The 14,279-nt window shown below is 40.9% G+C and overlaps 1 protein-coding gene across 1 annotated transcript; it reads left to right on the forward strand.

Annotated features, from left to right (window-relative positions):
• Nucleotides 1-770: 770 nt before the first annotated feature.
• Nucleotides 771-10,378, forward strand: FGA (fibrinogen alpha chain). The gene is made up of 6 exons (XM_004708720.3): nucleotides 771-851; nucleotides 3,169-3,294; nucleotides 3,962-4,145; nucleotides 5,476-5,621; nucleotides 7,509-8,799; nucleotides 9,467-10,378. The coding sequence occupies exons 1-6, from the start codon at nucleotides 798-800 to the stop codon at nucleotides 10,174-10,176; spliced, it is 2,511 nt and encodes an 836-aa protein (XP_004708777.2). The 5' UTR covers nucleotides 771-797; the 3' UTR covers nucleotides 10,177-10,378.
• The last annotated feature ends 3,901 nt before the right edge of the window (nucleotides 10,379-14,279 follow it).

Consider the following 14,279-nt stretch of genomic DNA (forward strand, 5'->3'; position numbering starts at 1 on the left):
GTATTTTTCACAGCAATGCATTCCCTCCAAAACACTAGAGGGTGTCCGTCTGTGCGTCAGCATTGACTTGATGGCAGTGAGTTTTGAGTTTGTTTGTTTATTTTTCTGAGTATTCACTATGTACCAGTTTCTTCATAAAAACCCATGTGGTAGGTTATTGCTATCCTCATCCTAGAAATGAGGAAAGTGAGGCAAAATGAAATAATACAAATTAACCGAAAGCACTGAGCTGGGAAATAATATGACCAGGATTATGAACCAGGGGATTTGGCTTTAGGGACTGCTGTCGTGACCACCTCAGATTGAAGAAAGTAACTTGTTAAAGACAAAGTTTTGGAGGGTTTTCAGTCAGATAGCTAAACCATCGTTTCTACATAAAGAGAAATATCACTCTCTACTTCACACCACGCTACAGCTAGCCTGCCTCAGCCAACGTCCATATTCCTTAGAGTACTGAAGTGTGTATATGTCTCCTTGTGTTTTCTTTTGCATTTTTTAAAGCACCCTGTTACTGGAATATGGGATCATCGCCTCATGGCTGGCCGGACAATCAAATGTTACCTTTGCAACAGCTTATCGGAAGTGAACAAACAGGGGGCTGGGGTAGGGGGTTGGAGGAATTGAGCAAGAATTTCTAGGACACCAACCTCAGAGAATGGTCAAGAGATAGAGTGTATTGATCCTCTAAACAGGACAAAGTTGATGATTAACAACCCCCCCTGTAGATTTAAATGGGTTGAGGACCAGGATTAAAAGCAAACCTTTCTTCAGCCGGAGCCAATCCCACCTTCAGCAAGATGGCTTCGCTGAGGGTCTTCTGCTTGTTTCTGAGTGTGGTGGGCACAGGATGGGTATGATCCTTTTTTATTCTCTCTCCTTTTTCTCAGTGGTGTTCACGGCACACCTTCTGTGGATCTAAGTCAGCGTTATCTTGACATTCTCAACCTTACAATCTCTAGCAAACTAGGCAAGGTCAGAGGTGGGCTTGACTGCTCAGGAGGACAGAGTAATATAACCCAAGAGGTATAAATTCACCAGGAAAGTTTTAACACGCATAACTCAGTCTTATAGCACTGGTTTGTTCTTCTTTCTTTTTTTGAAAAGCAAGATACCTTTCAGTACTTTCAACAAGTTCTTCCTGGTTCTGTCATGACTGCTGAATAGATACCAAAATAGATACAAACATTTAAATCTGGGTGTCTGAACAGAATAAACGATAGTTTGATGGCCTGCTAGAAACTCAGTCTCCCTCTGAGAAAACAAGAGCGGTATGTACAGCAGACTCGCACAGTCAGAAACTGCAACGGCTGACGCAAAGACGGTGGTCAGCAGTACTGGCATTAATCCAATCTCATGAACTGGGCTCCTGGGAGTTCTCTCGTATCTTTTCTAGTCTTTTACTCCAGTGCTTTGCCCAGTTACGTTCCCCACTCCAGGTGTCATTTCAGGACTCCCATGTTTTAAAAATTCAAGTGTGTTCCTATTTCACTGCATTTGGCCTTGACTGAATGAGTTCTAACTGGCTGAAATGCTCTGGGGCTTTGTAATTGTGGCATTGCATGCCATTATAATGACAGAAGAAAATAATCTTATATTAGGAATTTTTTCTTTAATTCATAATTTTTTTGCTATTTGCCCATAATAAACAGAACCGTTAGCTTTAATATAATTTTTGAGGGGTGGGTTTTATATTTCTTTCAAGAAAAAAAAAAAGAATTATCCTCAAAAACCTATTACGTAGTCAAGTGAGAAGAGATAAATGTGGTTATTTTGAAAGCAGTTATATTCTTTTAAGAAACTCCAGAGACCTATGTAAAAAGAAGGGAAGCTTGCATTCATAAGGTTTCTAAACTATGACAAATATTTTCAAGAGGCTCAGTTACCTTCTGGCTATTCATCTACAATGTTAATCCTAGTGTATTTCTTGCCCTTCACTGCTTATAAACCCTAATAACAGAAACTGAAAAAAACTAAGGATTTTCTAACTTAATTTTCTCTTTCACAGTAAAATAACAAATAACTGAAAATAACTAAAGAAGGTTGTCTGATCATTTCCTCCTTATACTAAAATAATAAATAAAAACTTTTGGTAAATAAGAGAAATCATTTACTAAACTAATATTGCAGGTTCTGCATAGTTTTTAATCATTTCACCTTTCTCCTGTAGAAGCTTTAGAAATTGGACTTTTCTCTATTATTATTATTATACCATTTATTTTGAAATATAAAGTTCTTAATTTATTTGTTCAATAAAATGATTATACTATTCCTTCAAATAAATTATTCTTGATTGATTGAATTATTACTTGAATTTTATTAAAACAGAGAAGACTGCAAATGTTGATTAATTACAAAATTAAACTATTTGGGGTTGAAATGGTAATGATACTTTTTTTAAATGTTAGTGTTATAGAACAAAAATAGCTGATATGTTAAATCCACATTCTTTCATTAGAATATAAAGTCTTGTTGGGTTGACTATTCTAAACCTTATTTCACTTTATGGATCACAATAGAAAAAAATTTACTCTGTATTCCTAATTCTAAGGGACTTAGAAAGTGGTCATTCATGAACTGTTACTTTATTTCTAGTCTACATTCTACATTACAATAAAGATCATTGCATGAGAGAGTAACCTAGAAAACATATCTGAGCCTAAATTGGCCAAATTTGTGTGCCTAGCATATGTTTGCCCAAATGATTGACCCATTGCTAAAGGTTATGGTTTGAAGGTGATTAAATTAGGCAGTGTGGAGTTTTTCCTACTGAATCTTGGATTAGAGGTGAAAGAGCTCTTTAAATGTTTTAATTATTTTTTCCATCAGCAGAGATTAATGAAAATGAAAAGGTCAAACTTGACCTTGTTTTGTTGATTAAGATAATTTTACATTGATAATGAATCCTTTAAAATAGTTATCATTTGTTCCATGCTTATCTGGTGTTAAGAAATTTGTGCACTAAATTTCTCTGATTTTTTAAATTGGCATTAAGAGTGATGAAAGATGAGGGAAACTGAGGTTTATGGTGGGTGGTGGGTGCTTTCACCTCTCGGAGTCCTCACCCTTTCTTGGGACTTACAGGTGGGCTAGTGTTGTCTCCTAAGGTAACCCTTCTCTCCCTCTCCCTCTCCCTCTCTTTCTCTGGTGTGTGTGTTCTTCACTTTAAAGAGTGCAGATACAGATGGAGGTGACTTTTTAGCTGAAGGAGGATCTGTGCGTGGCCCGAGAATTGTGGAAAGACAGCAATCAACCTGCAAAGAGACTGACTGGCCTTTTTGCTCAGATGATGACTGGGTGAGCAGCGGGGACAGGGACTGGGCATGGCTTCCCTGAGATGCTAGCAGAGCTCAGAAAGCAATTGGTCACAGTAACTTTTCCCAACTTATCTGATAGCTCTTTGTATTTCAACTGAAAGATGACAAATGCAAAGAAACCCATCAGAGCACTGTTTTAATTCTCAAAATAACATAAAATCGCTCAACTAAACTCTGGATTCTTCGTGGGATTTGTAGATTGTATTTAAGTTGCATGTTTAGGCAAGTACTAGGAACCTGTTGTAGCTTCTGGATTTCAAAGGCCCTAAGAACCCCTTCTGGTGACATGGTGAAAGTGCTCGGCAGGTATTTAAAAGATCAGTTATTTGAATCCACCAGTTATTCTGCCACAGAATGATGTGTCAGTGGCTTTGTAAAGATTACAGCTTTGGAAACTGTAGAGGGGGGGGGCGCATTCCCCTAGGTCCTATAAGATCTCCATGAATCAGAAGTGACGCTTTAGCAATGGATTAACATCTGTTGAGTGGATTGTCATTGAGGAGTTTTGTCTATGTCCTCTAACTATCCTCCTACCCACTCTTAAACCAACAGATGATCTGAAGAGATAGGGGTTGGACGGAATGGGGTGTGCACGAAAACCTGAAAACATGTGCTGGATCCAATATAATTTCCCCCTTCACTTTCAGAACCAAAAATGTCCTTCTGGCTGTAGAATGAAAGGGTTGATTGATGAAGCCAATCGGGATTTTACAAACAGAATCAATAAGCTCAAAAATTCACTCGACGATTATCAGAAGAACAATAAGGATTCTAGTTCTGTGACCAGGAATATAATGGAACTTTTGAGAGGGGACTTTTCCCAAGCCGGTAGTAAGTGTTACATGTGTGCAACTTTGAATTTATGGCAAAAAAACAACAAAATTCCTAAATAAATATGTCTCCTTAAAGCTACAGAGATTGCATTTCAAAACACTTAGTATAGGAGCATCTCTGTTACATCTCAGAATTGTAAGAAAGATCGTGTTTCTGTTATTTTGATATTTGATATAACAAAAGATAGCTTTTTAAAAAATTGTTTATGGTCACAAAGTAAGTCAGAAATTGGGTTGAAAACTAGAGCATATCTGTGTGTGTGTGTGTGTGTGGTTTTTTTTTAAGAGAATGTCCTGAAAATGAAAAATGGCATGGACCTTTGAAGAGAGATTTTTGTTCCTATATTACTCAGGAGTAAATTGAGAGGCGAAAGTTTTTTCTAAAAGGCACAAAGCTGTCACTGGATGAAACTGTGATTTAAAATGACAGACACCCCTAAACTGACTATGTAGATATTATTGCATTTAAAATATAAAATGATGCTCTATCTTTCTCATGAAGCATCCATTTGGAGAAATGTGTGGATTTATTTCCCATAAAGAAGCACGTTAAGGATAAGAAGCATTAGCTTTGTCTGGGCATGGGCCGTAAGTTTACTGGGACCCTGTCTTTGCTGTGACTCTGTATAGAGAAAATGAAATTCTCTCCTGGGGTAAAAGGAAAAGCTAAAAGGTGGCCTGAAACAATTCTTCAAACAAAATAAAATTTCATAATTAAAACAAACAAACATGGAAACTGTTTTTTTCAAAGATACTTGAGTGCTTTCAAGTCGGTGGTGCATCATTAGCTACCAAGAGAGTGATCCTTTTGCCGCTAAAAAAATTTAGAAAGCATTTCACATCTGGAGCTGGGTGGGAGCAAAAAGAAAATTCAAGAACATGCTCTTGTTCCTTGATTAAGGACATAATAAAACAATTGGAATTTCTTTGGAATTTTAAAGGTATAACTTGGGGGAAAACCTGACAGTTTCATCACATTCCAATTGTTTTATAACAGAACTTTTCATTTTATCCCCTAAGTACACCTTTTCAATTCCAAAGAAGTTTTTCTTGGTTATTTATTTGGATTGGTCCCTGCTTAGAGGGATTTTCCGTGGCATGCATGAATGATGGCAAGGCATAACCCCGTACAAAAGGGAAATGTCTAATAGATGTGGGTTTCACAAATTCAGTGACAATAGAGTCAAAAGGCTATAATAAAAACAAAATAGAAAATATTTATTAGTACATTTTTCCTGCCTGTGTGTGTGTGTGGGGGTGGTGGCTTGGCTATGACAGACACACAAGCCATTCAGCAGCTACTTCATGACACATGTTTCCTATTTCAGACCATGATAATATCTATAATCAAGCATCAGATGATCTCAGAAGCAAAATTGAGGTCCTGAAGCGCAAAGTCACAGAACAAGTACAGCGTATCCAGCTTCTGCAGAGCAATGTCAAGTTTCAGCTGATAGAAATGAAACGATTGGAGGTAAGACTGTAGCTCCGGGGCTATCTTTTGGAATAGCAAGAAAAAGGAAGGCAACCATCCTTTATTGACTCTCTACTATATGCAGAGGGTCAGATTCATTGGGAAGCCCTGGTGGTGTAGTGATTACAGGTTGGTCTGTGATCTGCAAGGTCAACAGTTGAAACCCTCAGCCCTTCCAAGGAAGAAAGGATGAGGCTTTTCGACTCCTGTCAACAGTACGTCTCAGAAACCCACGGGGGCAGCTCTAACCTGTCCTATAGAGTTGTCATGAATCAACATCAACTCAATTCAGTGAGTTAACTTAATTGCTGTTGTTTTTAGTTGCCAGCCAGTGGATTGAAACTCATGGCAACTTCACATATGTAGAGTAGAACTGTACATAGGGTTTCTAAGGCGGCGGCCTTTCAAAACATTACCAGGTCTCACTTTTGAGGTGCTTCTGGATGGGTTGAACCACCAACCTTTGGATTAGTAGTCCAGCACCACTCAGAGACTCCTTTATCTAACTACCAAGTATTATTTTCTCTACTATGCAGATGAAGAAACAAGTTCTGAAATATTACATAGAAATTTCAAGGACACATGCATACACATTTCCAATATAATGTTGCCCTCGTTTGTCTGACTGCAAAGTCCTTGCTGTATGCAAGTTACCTCCAGACTCGTCTGAGTTTCCAGTCTCAGTCTCCTTGAGGATCCTTTAATTAGAAAATCTGTACAAAGAGATTGACACTTTACTCTTGATCCATTCTAATGTTTAGATGAGTCTAAGTAGTTCCTTGCTGCTTATTATAACTAGCCTTACAGAGTAAGAACGCCAATACTCAGCATCTCTTCTACTGAGACTGCTACATAAATGGGAAATAACTATATAGTATAGGTTTCCAAATCAAAGAAATGAAGCTAGTTTACCAAAAAAATAAATTTAACTCCTTGGAGCTCAATAAAACACTCACACAGTACCACAGAGTCAATGCTGACTCATAGAAACCCCTTGTGAATTTCCGAGATTGTAAGTGTTTAAGGAAGCAGAAAATCTTACCATAGTGAATGATGGGGGGAGTGCGGAGTGGAGATCCAAAGCCCATTAGTAGGCCACTGGAGATCCCCTTGCAGAGGGGTCTCGGGGAGGAGATGAGCCAGTCAGGGTGCGATGTAACAACGATGAGAAATACAACTTTCCTCTAGTTCCTAAATGTTTCCTCCCTGCTCCCACTACCATGACTCGAATTAGACCTTGCAAGGCTGGCTAGACCAGAGGATGTACACTGGTACAGATAGGAACTGAAAATACAGGGAATCCAGGGTGGCTGAGCCCTACAGGACCAGTGGTGTGAGTGGCAAAACAGGGAGGGTAAAGGGAGAATGGGTAGGAAAGAGGGAACCGATTACAAGGAACTGTGTGTGACCTCCTCCCTGGGGGACAGACAACCAAAAAGTGGGTGAAGGGAGACATCGGGCAGGGCAAGATATGACAAAATACCCATTTATAAACTATCAAGGGCTCATGAGGGAGGGGGGAACGGGGAGGGAGGGGAAAAATGAGGACCTAATGCCGGGGGTTTAAGTGGAGAGAAAATGTTTTGAGAAACGATGTACAAATGCGCTTTACACAATTGACGTGTGTATGGATTGCGATAACAGTTGTATGAGCCCCTAATAAAATGTTAAAATAAATAAATAAATAAATAAAATTTAAAAAATTTTAAAAAAAGGAAGCAGAAAACCCAATCGTTCTCCCATGGAGTTACTAGTGGTTTTGAACTGCCAACCAAGCGGATTACAGCTCAATGCATAATCACTACACCACCAGGGCTCTCTGATCCTTAATAGACATAATTTATTTATATCCACCTTTTCTTTGTATCTTTCTCCCCTTCTCTCTAGGTGGACATTGATATTAAGATCCGATCTTGTAAAGGGTCATGCAGTAGATCTTTAGCTCGTGAATTAGATTTAAAGGACTATGAAGATCAGCAGAAGCAACTGGAACAGGTCATGGCCAAAGACTTGCTTCTCTCTAGAGAGAAGGACTACTTACCACGGATAAAAATGAGTCCTGTTACAGACTTGGTTCCTGGAGATTATAAGAGCCAGCTTCAAAAGGCCCCTCCAGAGTGGAAGGCCCTAGTGGAAACAAAGCAGATGAAAATGGAGTTAGAGAGACCTGGAAGAGTTAGGGTTGACTCAGGATCTGATCCATCTCATGGGTCCAGAGTAGAACATGAGAGCTCCAGGGCTCCTGATCAAGGTGGTACTAGGCCTAGGAATCCCACAAACTCCGGACCTGGCAACACTGGCACTCGGACTCCTGGAAGCTCTGGACCTGGAGGTTCCAGCACTTGGAACCATGGAAGCTCTGGACCTGGAGGTTCCAGCACTTGGAACCATGGGAGCTCTGCATCTGGAGGTTCCAGCACTTGGAACCATGGGAGCTCTGCATCTGGAGGTTCCAGCACTTGGAACCATGGGAGCTCTGCATCTGGAGGTTCAAGCACTTGGAACCATGGGAGCTCTGGATCTGGAAGTTTTAGGCCGGATAGTTCAGGGTTTGGGAACACCAGGCCTACCAACCCAGACTGGGGTGAATTTGAAGAGGAGTCGGGAATTGTAAATCCTGGGACAGCAAAAGAGTTCCACACAGGCAAGCTGGTCATTTCTAAAGGAGAAAAGGAGCTTCTGATTGGTGACGAAAAGGGTGCCTCTGGTGGCACAACCACCACTCATCGTTCATGCTCTAAGACCATCACTAAAACTGTTACAGGCCCTGATGGTCGGAAAGAAGTGACCAAAGAAGTCGTGAACTCAGACGATGGCTCAGACTGTGGCACTGGAACAGACTTTGACATGTTCCACACTTTGACTGGCAGAGGGAGTCTGGATGAGTTTCGACTGCGGCACCCGGGAGAAGCAGAGTTCTTTGACACTGGCTCAACAGGAAAATCGTTCTCAGAATTACTGTCATCATTCAAAGAGCCTGGAAGTAAGACCCATTCAAGGGCTTCGGAGTCTGAGATCTTCACAGAATTTGGGGTACCTGAGTTCTCTACCAGTAGCAAAACTACAAGTCACAGCAAACAATTTGTAACCAGAGGAGACTCCAGGATTGAAAGCAAGAGTTTTAAAATGATGGATGATGGTGAAAGTGGAAGCCATTCTAAAACTCGTCGAGCCAGAGGTATCCACACTTCTCCCTTGGGGAAGCCTTCCTTGAGCCCCTAGACTAGGTTATGCCTTCAGTGTGCTCCAGAGCACCCGGCATTTCCCCATTATTTCCTATGGCACTCTACTGAAACTACACCTTTATTTCTCTGGTTTTGTTAGACTGTAAGTTCCATGAGGGCAGGGACTGTCTATCATGCTCATCTCTGTATTTCCAAATGCCTAACCATGCAGAGAGCAAGACTCAATAAATGCTTCTTAAATGAATGAATGCTTCCTTCTGAAACTAGATTTTGAGTTCATTTAACCAAACCCTTTCACCACTGAAAATGTGAGTTGTTAACACTTGTCATCCATTTTATTAATCAGCTTTTCAGTGTGCGTCTCAGTTGGCATTTAGGTCAAGTTAAAAATAAGTTACATTCCATATTAATTGATGCCTCTGTATCTTTATTGTTTGTTTGTTTTTGTTTTTATGTGCAAGTGAAAGTCTAGTTAAATTGCAAGGAGAAAAATCCCTTCATTTGCATTGGGATCAGATCTATCCCAATGTAAGTAAGTCACTTCCCCAAGAAAGGCAGGAAAAGGAAGCCACTATCTACCATCATTTAATCTAGGCCATACCTGTTTTTGTAAAATTCAATGAAGGTAACTTCTTCCAACCAGCTCAATTTTTTTTTTAGACTGTGATGATGTCCTCCACATACATCCTTCAGGTGCCCTCAGTGGCCTTTTCCATATCAAGCTACCAGGATCCAGTAAGCTTTTTTCTGTTTATTGTGATCAAGAGACCAGTTTGGGAGGATGGCTTTTGATCCAGCAAAGAATGGATGGATCACTGAATTTTAACCGGACCTGGCAAGACTACAAGAAAGGTTTCGGCAGCCTGAATGACAAGGGAGAAGGAGAGTACTGGCTAGGGAATGAATACCTCCACACACTAACCCTGAGGGGTTCTGTCCTTAGGGTTGAATTAGAGGACTGGGCAGGGAATAAAGCTTATGCCCAATATCATGTCCGGGTAGGTCCAGAAGATGAAGCCTATGCCCTCCAGGTCTCCTCCTATGAGGGCACGGCAGGAGATGCTCTGGTAGAGGGTTCTGTGGAGGACGGGCTGGAGTACACCTCTCATGCAGGCATGCAATTCAGCACCTTTGACAGAGACGGAGACCAGTGGGAAGAGAACTGTGCAGAAGTCTATGGAGGAGGTTGGTGGTACAACAGCTGCCAAGCGGCCAATCTCAATGGCATCTACTACCCTGGGGGCTCCTATGACCCCAGGAACAACAGCCCTTATGAGATTGAAAATGGAGTGGTCTGGATCCCTTTCAGAGGAGCAGATTACTTCCTCAAGGTGGTACGCATGAAAATCAGGCCACTGGCCGCCCAATAGACTGAGAAAGTGGACGGTTGGGTGGGAGATCATGCCCAGTGTGTTTGCTTAGAGAAGCGAGAAGGGGAAAGAAAGAAAGATTAAGCAGTCCTTACAATCCCCTAAAAATCCCCAGGTGCTATTCCATTGTTCTTTGTACTGTACCTAAATGTAACTGAGACATATTAAAATAAAGTTATGAGTTTTTTTATCTTTAAAATTACTCTGTGGTTCCTTAAATTATTTTCTAAAGGGACATTCAGTACTTCAGAACACAGTGTCAGATGGAAGCTCCACCATGGAGATGCTGTTTTGAAACCTTCCTCCACCACTCAAAGTCATGGAGCTATTATAAATAAAAAGATAGCTTCATCCACGAGATGGAAATGGTTTTAAACAATATTTGAAATGAAAACTAACAGGTGTGAACAATAGGAGCCCTGGTGGTGTAGTGGTGATGAGCGGGACTGTAAATTGCAAGGTCCACAGTTGGAAACCCACCAGCCACTCCTCAGGAGAAAGAGAAGGCTTTCCACTGCCATAAAGACTTACAGTCTTGGGAACCCGCAGGGGTAATTCTACCCTGTCCTGCTGGGTCAATATGAGTCTATGAGTCTGCATAGACTTAATGGAACGGAGTTTGCTTTTGGTTTGGTTCAACTCTTCTCTTAGCAAGCGGACGCCGTTGGGCTGGAGAAACATCAAGACTTTGAGAGGAGACCACCACACACCATTCTCAATTGTCCCCCTCCTATTTTAACCAGCTTCCTCGAAAATAAACAACAAAACATGAAAAGTGTACTAAACATCGTGTAAATATTTACCAACATTCCAACTATTTTAGAGAGATTTACACATTGGTGAACAAATCAACACTCCACCCTCAGAATTTTCCTACCAACCAGAAAGGGTCCTTTATGATACATTAGTTACATTGAAAAAAGCAAGACATTAGTTTGAAAACATCTCATTAAAAAAGATCCACATCCTGTTTATAAAACGAAGATTAACCTTAGTTGTATGTTTTAGGTGATGCAAATTGCAAGTGATATTTGGTCCTAGCCCAGGTTTTTAACTCTTGGTTCACCCACAGAAATGATTTCCTAGTGAGAACCACTTGCCATTTGTCCTTGAAAATGTATTAAAATCCCCCAGACAATCCATTGAATTCCCCTCACTTGCACAGTTTTTATTTCAATAGAAATGTCTGGCCTGGCTACCAGAAAAAGACAAAGGGAAAGAGGGAGGGCACAGGAGAGAAAAAGAGAAAAAGGAAGATAGGGAGGGAGGCAGGCCTAGGAGCCAGATCCTAGCAGAGGAGAGCAAATAGAGGTGAAAGCAATTTTAAACAAGTCACACCACAAAACAACAGTGTTTCTGAATTTCTTGTGTGGTCTGAAAATCCTTGTCACACTAAGTACTTTTTAGATCACTGAATAAGAACTTCTTTTAAAAAAAATTTAAACTCTTTATTTCTTTCATGCACCAAAGCTCCATGCTCTCACTACCCACCCCCTATTTATTCTCATGCATGTACACCCATGGGACTTGAATTATGGGTAACAAATATCATACTTTTGAGATAACCATGCTATTAGGGATAGACAGAGGTCCAGAATGAAAGTGACTATGAATGAGAAGGGCCCTTTATTTCTAAAGTACATTGAAGTCTTTGAGTTTATTGGCAAATAACTAGGCAAACCTCTTCAAATTTAAGGAGCAATAGCCAATATCAGAAGAAACAATATACTAGAAGATGTAGTTGCGAGAAAAGGCAGCAAACATCTTGTTTCCATTTCACTTTACCTTCAGCCCACTTCCCTTAGTCCTGAAATTAACTCTCATTCACTCTGAAGCTCATTGTCACCCTTCTGAAACTATTCGCTTTAAAATCAACAGTGTCTTGGCAATTCTAAAGTATTTTCCTAGCATCCAAGCCTCTTTCTATTTGATCTTTCTTAAATATCTATTGGGTTGCCGTGAGTAGGGGTCACCTTGATTGCCGTACATGAGTTGAGTTGAGCTGATTGCCCATATTCTACCTCTGGAATCTGTCTTTTTCTTGTGATTTCTGATATTCGATTCTCTCTTCTCTCATAGAAACGTCATTTTGTTGTTCATTACGTAGTCTTTTTAAACTGCCCATTTCTTTCCAGAGCACTCTTTAAACATAAGAGTCTCTTATGCCAATAATAGCACTCCTCATGTGTAACAGCTAGGGTTAGGCTTGGTCCCCGTGTCTTAAGCAAGGCAGAAACATATTCTTTGTTCACCAAAAATAAACCCCCTACTAAAAACCATTAGGGTTTCTCACTGTGACTCTGGGAGACAGAACAGAACTGCCCCCCTGCGTTACTGAGACTGTCCCTCTTCTCTGGAACCCACAGCCTCGTCTTTCCCTGTAGAGAAAGTATCCCAAAGGATAACCCACTAGGCCACCAGGATTCAGTAAAGTAACTGGTTCAGTGAATAAAATAGATATGAATATAAGAATACTGCCAGAAAAATATCCTGATTTTTAAATATGTCTGCTGGAGCTAAAAAATAGAAAGAACTAAGAATTTTGATGTTGAGTTGGGAATGTAAAAATTATCCTACTGGGGACACAAACTGGCGGCGGCGGCGATGGCACTGGGGAGGGCAAGGCAGAGGCGGCAAAACGGGCCGTCTAGCAGACGTGGAGTCGCGTCCCCTCAGGTCCTCTCTGGGCAGCTGCTGACGCAAGGAGCCCACGGGCCCTGTCCAGCCCTCTGCCCACCAGCCCAGTCACCTGCAGGCCTCCCTGCTCTCTGCCTCTGGGACCCGGGGGCGAGGTCCACTCGGCGAGAGAAGAAAACCCTCTCATGCTAGCGTTGCAGATGAGAGAGAGAGAGACAGAGAGAGAGACCTCGTTCAGCCTTGAAACCCATGGGCTCATGACTCCGGTGCTGCGTACATGGCCTTTTGCCACCATCGTTTTTGTTTGCCAGACTACCGACAACCGTTCATATTCCCTTTTCCAAATTAACAACTCACATCTATAGCTGAGTGTAAAATAAAAATCACTGTCCCAACGATTTCTATGATGCCATCAACAGCCGATCAGATAACGTGACCTCACTGAGTTGGTAAAAGTTTCAGCAAGCAAAATTTTTTAAAAATTACTTACTATATTTTAATTTTACATCTAGGTGAATCGGTCTTGTTCTTTTAGCTGGAAACTCGTCTTGATGCTCTCCTTTGGTATGTCCAGATACAGGAGGGAACCCTTCTGACCAAGGGCTCTTTTCTCAAGTGCAGGGATTGCTCTTGTATCCTGAGCTTAACATTCGAGGGATCTCTGGTGGTGGTGTGGGTAGAGCATTGGACTGTTGCTAACCACAATGTCCGCAGTTCAAACACACCCAGTGTTTCATTCTCACCAACCACTTTTCAGGAGCAAGATGAGGCTGTCTGAACCTATAAAGATTTACAGTCTCAGAAACTACACAAGGTTGTGTTTGGCTATTATGAAGAGTACCACCGTTTTTTCGCTAAGATGAGTGATCAAAAGTGATAAGACTCTACCTTTTCAAAGGTGGAAATCTTTCAAGACTCCCCCAAACAAGGCAATCCAATCATGTTCTAGCTCTCACAGGGTTCACTGTCAATTGATTTTTATCAAATGAGAAAACAGAAGTGTAGGGAAGCTAACTGATTTGATAATTAGGAGTGCCCTTATGGATGAAACTTACTATCTAGTTTTACAGGCTAAACCACTGATGGTTCACACATAATTTATTTGGGTTCCTAGGAGACAGATACTGCTATTCATATAAAGTGATATGGATTTTTCCCAAAAAATGGAAATTTTTTCAAAGCTATGTATTTAAAATATTTTTACAAAACAACCTTATCACCTTCAAAGTACTCTCCATAACACTTAGTACAGTTGTCAAATCTGCGATTCCATGCTTGGAAACATTTTTCAAACTCATCTGTTTGGATGGTTGACAGCCTCTCTCTCGTTTTTTTCCTTCACCTTTTCTACATCTTAAAATCACTGTCCTTTCATGTCCCTCTGCATTCATGGAAACAAGAAGAAGTCACACAGAGTGAGTTCAGGTGAGTATGGTACAGAGGGACAAGAGAGGCAAGCTGTTTTT

Source organism: Echinops telfairi, unplaced genomic scaffold (genome assembly GCF_000313985.2).
Source record: "Echinops telfairi isolate 266 unplaced genomic scaffold, ASM31398v2 ScPeMD7_5868;HRSCAF=6743_1, whole genome shotgun sequence".
In the NCBI taxonomy this organism is placed as follows: domain Eukaryota; kingdom Metazoa; phylum Chordata; class Mammalia; order Afrosoricida; family Tenrecidae; genus Echinops; species Echinops telfairi.

Bases quoted from the DNA above. Each gene is read 5' to 3' on its own strand.
- FGA (XM_004708720.3), top strand. From the start codon at position 798: ATGGCTTCGCTGAGGGTCTTCTGCTTGTTTCTGAGTGTGGTGGGCACA. The intron at 852-3,168 runs GTATGATCCTTT...TTCACTTTAAAG, and splicing joins GTGTGGTGGGCACAGGATGG to AGTGCAGATACAGATGGAGG. The intron at 4,146-5,475 runs GTAAGTGTTACA...TTCCTATTTCAG, and splicing joins GGACTTTTCCCAAGCCGGTA to ACCATGATAATATCTATAAT.